The sequence below is a fragment of the Gekko japonicus genome, unplaced genomic scaffold (assembly GCF_001447785.1).
Source record: "Gekko japonicus isolate JY-2015 unplaced genomic scaffold, Gekko_japonicus_V1.1 scaffold613, whole genome shotgun sequence".
Classification (NCBI taxonomy): Eukaryota; Metazoa; Chordata; class Lepidosauria; order Squamata; family Gekkonidae; genus Gekko; species Gekko japonicus.
In genome coordinates this window covers 542,128-549,347 of record NW_015164683.1, presented here as the reverse complement: position 1 = coordinate 549,347, position 7,220 = coordinate 542,128, and the positions used below count along the sequence as shown (strand labels likewise).

At 40.6% G+C, this 7,220-nt stretch overlaps 1 protein-coding gene across 1 annotated transcript in view; it reads right to left on the bottom strand.

Moving 5' to 3' along the window:
• RYR3 (ryanodine receptor 3) overlaps nucleotides 1-7,220 on the bottom strand; it is a 366,192-nt gene that overhangs the window by 206,771 nt on the left and 152,201 nt on the right. The window contains exons 39-42 of the mRNA XM_015409322.1: nucleotides 5,614-5,777; nucleotides 5,205-5,283; nucleotides 3,780-3,869; nucleotides 1,296-1,439 (exon numbers count right to left, since the gene is read on the bottom strand). Of these exons, the coding sequence (XP_015264808.1) occupies nucleotides 1,296-1,439; nucleotides 3,780-3,869; nucleotides 5,205-5,283; nucleotides 5,614-5,777 (477 nt within the window). The remainder of the gene's footprint in view (nucleotides 1-1,295; nucleotides 1,440-3,779; nucleotides 3,870-5,204; nucleotides 5,284-5,613; nucleotides 5,778-7,220) is intronic.

The following is a 7,220-nucleotide window of genomic DNA, read 5'->3' as shown; positions in this document are numbered from 1 at the left end:
TTTTGCTCCGACATTTCCGCGGATGCTCGTGGACGCTCGGAGGACCGGGTGAGGCGGGCGCGCTGGTCGGGCGAGCTTAGCCTGAAGCGTGCTAGGCGTGGAGAGCGATGCTGCTGCTCGAGGGGTCAGCAGTGTGCAAGCGGAGCCGGGAGCGGAGCGATGAGCAGTTGCCGGAGAGCTGGGATGCGAAGTTGCGCGGTTCCCGGAGAGGTCTCGGCGTCAGGCTCGGTGCGGTACTCGTGTCGGCGTCCGGGTCTTGTTCATGGGGTCGTAGATCCCATCCTCGTCGCCAGTGAAAAGTACTCAGAATGTGGAGTGATTCAGCAAGAGTACTTTATTAGTTCAGGAACAAGACAAAGAAACCAGCTCGCAGGCCGGTTTATATGCGTTCAGAAAACCCGCCACCCAGCACACCTAAACACACCCCCTACTCCCGATAGGCTATTTACAGTAACCGGGCGACCATTGGTCTCCCGGCTGGGAAGCTTTCACAGCTCCAGTCACCAGATTTAACTATTCTCAGATTTGGCCAACCTGGCTATTAGTACATAGATATAAACGTTACTAGACTGATTGGATAGCCTAAAGTAGCATGCCTCAGGAGGACTCCAGCTTGTCTATAAAATTACACATTAATATTTTATACTAGGATCTTTTGGAAAGAAAGAGGGCAGACAACACACCAAGCCAGAATAGAGCTACAAGCCTATTCAACTCCAAGGGAATGACTTGGTTAAAGTCCAAAGAGACTGTGAGACCCTGGGTGTGCTTGGGTACAACAGGCCTGAACTGTTTCATGTTAATTACTATTCTAGATATTTAATTATTGTTCTACATACCATATCTTATGTATGAAAAAGAAGAGATTTGAAGTTTCCTTATTGTTATTTTCATTAATATAAGCATCACAAAGTGAGATCACAGTGTCAAATACTCCCTCAATTCTTCAATTGAAAAAGGATTTATTTTGAGATCCCTCTTTAAATTTGAATTAAATAGAAGTTAAACCCACTTTCCATGGAGTGCTTCTTCTTCAGGAGGACTGATAGTGCCTCAGCTTATTACTAAGATCTCAATTCTTCACCTCCTGGCTCAACCTACTTCATTAAAGGATTTCCAGGGTGTGATAAGCCATGATCACACTATTTTTGAGACTATTCAGAAGACTAGCCCACCATGCTAGAATTCTTTAAAATGTAACCTAATAAAACCAGAGGAATTATATGTAATTTAATCATAGAACAAGTATGGGCAAACCAACATGTATTTCTGTGTTTGAAAAAATGTGTGCTTACTTGACTGGACTGTGATACAGTGCGGAACTTTTCATTTTCTCGCTGCTGTACCATTGAATCTTCTTTGGTCCTTTCTAGACTCCAGCCCATTGCTAACATAGTTTTAAGAGATTCTCTGGCAGGCCATCGATATATTTCCTTTTCCTTAAAGAAAAAAAGGGGGGGTATTCAAAACTTGTAATAATTCATCAAAAAAAGTTTAAAGGGATTTCCCCCCCACAATGGTATGCCAATTCAAAAATGAATGGGTTGTAGAAAGATGTAGCTAAGGGCAGCCCTCAAGTTTTTTGTTACATACAATTCAGTTGAATTTTTATAACTTGCATCTTTTTCTAAGCATGATTTTTGCCAAGAGAGATATATTTATCCCAAGTACCTGTGAAATGTGGAGAGAGAGAACAAGAACTGCATTTGGAAAACAACTGTAGTGAAATGTATATTTCACAGGTACTTGGGATATATTTTTTGTAGCTGAGCCCTGTATTAAACCTGTGATACTTAACTTCTATTAGTGCTTGGAAAAGTTGAAGAAAGAAGGAAAAGAGGAAGACCCAATATGAGATGAATTGATTCAATAAAGAAAGCCATGACCTTAGCTTGCAAGATCTGAGCAAGGCTGTCAATGACAGGACTTTATGGAAGGAAATTAATTGATATGGTCATGCAGAGGTCTTTTCGGGGGGGAACATGGGGGAACGCAGTTCCCCCGGGTGAGGTGCAGGGGGCGGGGCACATGACGAAGCCCTGCCCCCTGCTTCCGGCCGCCCCGCTTCCAGCCCTCATTCAGCCAGGAGGAGGCAGGAGAAGAGGGAGGGTAAGTTGCTTCCTCCCCGCCTCTCCCCACCCCTGCCTGCCTGGGGCCAGGGAGGGCCTTCGCGGGGCTTCCTCGCACTCCCGCTGGCCTTGCAGGTCCACCGCCGGGCCCCTGATGTCAGGGGGTGTGGTATATGCTAATGAGTTATGCTAATGAGTTCCCCTAGCTCTTTTTCTACAAAATGACCCCTGTGGTCATGATAAGTCAGAAGCTTCATGATTGCACACAACACACATGATCATACAATATCTGTAAGTCTGTACATCATGATCCTGACCCAGTGAAGAGCAATCCATACAGGTCCACCACATCTAACCACCCAGCTTGCATAAGCAGTTCTCTCCTGGTACCAGGGCAAAAAAAGTGCAACAGCAGATTACAAATCTCTTACCACTCTAAAATTCTGTATCTTCTTTTGGGAATGGAGGAAGAACTCAGATCTGAATGATGAGATATCCAGTGTGGATATAACATCAAACTATGGCTTGCTGTGGATCTGGAAATACCTAACTAACTGACTGTGTATAAGGAGAGGGTGCATGAGCCTAAGGATCCTCCAGGCTTGTTCATGTGGGTTTTTCCAAAACATTTTAACCCGGTTCCATCCTCATCAAACCGCTGTTTTTTGCTGTCTCTTCCTCCTCCCCTCCGCTTGCCTTCTCCAAGCTCTGACGGTTCTTTCTATATATACTTAAGAGAGATTCCCAACTTATCACTTATCTTTTAACTATTGGCTTGGACTGGTGAAAAACTATAACCCATGAAAGGAATGATCACCAACCATAGTCTTGTTTGCCACTCTAAGGTGCATTTTTTTCCAATAATATAATAACTGGGTTTTAGTTTCCCTTCAATGCAAATATATGCTGGGAGGACAGAACATTGTAGGCTGATGGATCTTGCAGGTCAGGTAAAAGATTATTACATTCGTAAGAACAAAAAAAAAGTAGTACAATCCTAAGTAGTACAATCCTAGGCAAAGTTCCTTCCGTTTAAGCCCACTAATTTAACTTGGCTGAGATGGGAGTAACTCTGCAAATGACTGCACTGTAATTTTCTCAAACTACACACAGAATTACAGCCTTAGAGTTAAAAACTCCAAGGTGCCTTCCATTCAAGCATATCAAAACGCTGTAAAATATATTCCATCCACAGAAAGCCTGTCAGCAGAGTGAAATTTGTATTTCTTATTTGAAAAGGATGGAAGTGCAGTACAGAGGTGACTGGAAACTAGCTAGCACATTGTCTAGTCTGTTATTAGAAGTGAAATATCTCAAACCATTCTGAAATCTGTGGTTTTGTTACAATAAGAGCAGCATGGATTTGCCAAAGAGATAGTTATTCAGCTCAGAGTTAGTTTTGCTTAAACATACAATGGCCGTAAATATTCCAAACTGTAATAGTCTGTGGCATCAGACAATAAGCTTCATACCAGAATTTCTGATTAATTTTAACACATGGAGAAGTAAGGAAGGCAAGGCTTCAGATGCAAACCAATATATCATGATGTTTCACCTTCACAGGGAAGACCAACAGTGCAATCCTAGGCCTAAATCAATGATCTTAAGAAGGTTAACTGTTTAAGATTACACTGTAACAGTATTAATGAAAAACTGTGCATGAAACTTGCTATTTCATTGAATAAATCAGTTCAGGCTTTTCTTCATTACCTTTTCAATTAAAGTTTTAAAAGGCCTTATTAAAGGATGCGTCTTCATATTTTCATCTAGCGAAGAAGCGTACTTCCATCCATTATTACTCTGAAAACAGACACACAATCCACATTATCTTACGGAGTTAATTGCATAGGATATTGCAATAGCTGCTCACATAAAATTTCTTTTTCAAAAGAAAAACAAAGAATTGATGAATTGGCCTGTAGATGATTAGAAGAAGAGGAAGAAGAGTTGGTTTTTATACCCCACTTTCTCTACCCTAAGGAGTCTCAAAGTGGCTTACAATCACCTTCCCTTCCTCTCCTCACAACAGTCACCTTGTTTAGTAGGTGGGGCTGAGAGAGTTCTGGGAGAACTGTGACTGGCCCAAGAACACCTAGCAGGCTTCATGTGGAGGAGTGGGGAATAAAACCCAATTTTCCAGATTAGAGTTTGTGGCTCTTAAATATGATACCACCCTGGCTCTCTTCAGCTAGAAGCAGAGACTTCATGTTCAGAGATCATTAACAATGTGTGTGTGGACAATATGTGATTTCTACACATTGAGAACTAACAACTTAAGAAGACTACCAGTATGATGCTTTGGTTTAACACCACAGGACACATACTTTTTGAAAACTGATATAGGTTGAGGGTTTTTTTTAGTGGCCTGTATTCTACTGCTTGTTTTTTAGTGGTGAAAGGGCATTTCTGTTATTAGAAGGAAGTGGGATTTTTGATGATTTCCTCTCTCTGCTGAGGGGAAATCCTACTCTGAGGGGAAGTCCAACTATGTGAGGTCCAATCCATGAGCCAATGTAAATGGCTACAAGCTATTTAGCATCATATAGAGAATGAAGAAACCATTCATGCATACAGCAGTGCCATTCCATTCACATGAATTATCCCCTCGCTCACCTGCACCCTGACTATGTGTAGAGAGACTCCTAAATAATGTGAAAGTACATGTACACATGACTACATGTACAATTTCCACAGTTTCCATAATCACAGCTGAACTGTGTCAGACTGCTGAGATTCCAGCAGTTGCTGCTTTAGTGCCCTACATCTACAGTCCAGAAACCAAATTCCATGAACTCCTTTCTGTGGGTCTTTGGGTAACCCTCGTTAAACTGTCATAATGACAACACTGGACCATTTCCTGTCAGAAACTATGAATAAAACCTGCACACTCAAATGTAATCATAGTAATTTCTGCTGCATTCAGCAGCTGCTGGAAATTCCACAGGTATGTTCTCCTCAGAAAAAAATTAAAAAAGAAAAGTAAGGTGATATTACTAGAATGTGTTGCTCTAGTTTAACAGTCTATGACTCTGAAAGGCAAATATATAAACTGAACAGATTTCCCATGTTCAACTCTCATTGTTTTTCAGTTGTCCTTTTCTGATAGTCACTTGTCAGGAGAATAATAAGCCATACCTTTTCACAAGCCCATTTGTCATGTGTATGTTCAGCATACTTGTTGATGATATATTCAAGCTTTTCAGGAAGAATAAAGCTACAAATATAAAAGAGCAGTATCTTTTAGCTTCTGCTAAGCGTATGAATAAATAGACAAAAAGGAAGATTCATAGGTCACACTGTTCTAGTTCAACACACATACAAACAGCCCCGTTTTCTCATTACATTTCTTTTTACAAGGAATAAAACAAAGCAACCACATCTCTATAATGACATTTCTGTGTAACTTGTAACAAGGAGCAAATAGGGAAACATAGCACTCTGATTTTCTATAATGTCACTTTCTGCCAAAGAGACAGCAAGGACCCAAGCAGGTTGGAATAAGGCTTCCGCATTAGTAATTAAGAGTATGGTTGTTATGACTCACTTCACTGTGTTGATAGGTTTGGGATCAAAGTTTCCTTCAGCATCTACTGGAGTCTGCTTTTCTAAAGTTGAGGTAATTCGAGTGTCTAAATAGTCAGGTGGCAAAGCCCCGGCTATAGCACTTAAACAAGGTAAGGCCATTCGGAAAAGCTCTGGATCATACTTCTGCAGAAGAGATAGGAACTGGTTGGAAAGTCGAATAAAAAAACATGCAAAATGTTAGTTCAGGCAACACAGCCATATGGAAGCAGCATTAGTAGATGATGTAAATGAAGAAGCAAATATTAAAAGATGCATGCCGCTAGCGGAAGATCAAGCCAGCATAAAGGACCATATTCACACATCATCCTTTTTTGTGAGGAAATAGTTGTTCAAAGACTCTGTTAACAATAGCTACACAATTTGTTATAGGGACAAGTTTTAAAGCTAAGACTGAGCTAATGGGGGAGTGCTTTTCCACAAGCATTTTCAGCAGCATTAACAGTCTGGTGGCAATTTTCTTTGATGATTTTTTTTGTAATTTTGTAATTGCTTTTATTCTAAAAACTACAAAGAAATCATAGGATATGGGTACACTACAAACTACAGGAAGCAGAAAACCCCCCACTAAAACCCAAGTGGCAAAGGTCGGATACTGAGACTGACGAGTGATTACAGCTCTCATACTTTTATTTGTGCAGAACAAGACAACTTTAGCCAGCTTGCAGGCCGGCTTATATTCCATGAAATCCACACCCCAAAACACCCCCCACACCGTAATAGGCTATTTACAGTGGCCGGGAGTTCCATGGGATCTCGGCCAGGAGCCTAGCCCTCGGATTGGTGCGGACTAAGATCTGTTTAGTCCATTGTTTGCTGGAGTGAAGCTCGGAGGTTTAGCAGGACCGCAATGAACCCCCATTTGCCACGCGGTTGGGACTGAATACATTACAGCTTACAAATGCTTAAATTGATTATTCACTTACAATGTTGCTTTTTTCTTAATATGGCTTATTTTAACATTACCATGTTACAAACAAAAATAAAGTAAAATAGATTTATGCTTTTATCTTGTTGGAGTATATTTCTAAAAATTTGTTTGGTTGTTTTTAAGTACCCATAGGTACACTTTTATTAATTTTTTATAATCTACAACAAACAAATCTACACACTACAAACAGACACTCTACAACACTTTTTTGTCCTTCAAATATATTGATTCCAGCTGTACTTTTTGCCACCACGACAGATGTTCTGGTAGCTTAAGATTGTCCTTACTGTCCAGAATGTCCTGATACCTCAATATTTCTTCTCCTGTATAAACATTCCTAAAAATTTGTTGAGACACAGAGTTCGTTCGTTTATTAAGTTCCACTTTTCATCTGGGGTTTATGATTTTTGGGGCTAATGCCCCTTGTTCTGGTTCAGATTTTTCTTCTGTAGAGCTTTGAAATGATTCTTTGATACTTTCCACAATGCCTTCTTCTTCAGTAACAATGTCGTCCTCTGTTGCTCTTTGTTTCTTTTCGGTTCTTTGCTGCCGCTTCTTGGATACATTTGTTTTTATTTATTTATTTATTTAACTTTCCATTTGCTATACCGCCCTAACCCCTAGGGGTCTCTGGGCGG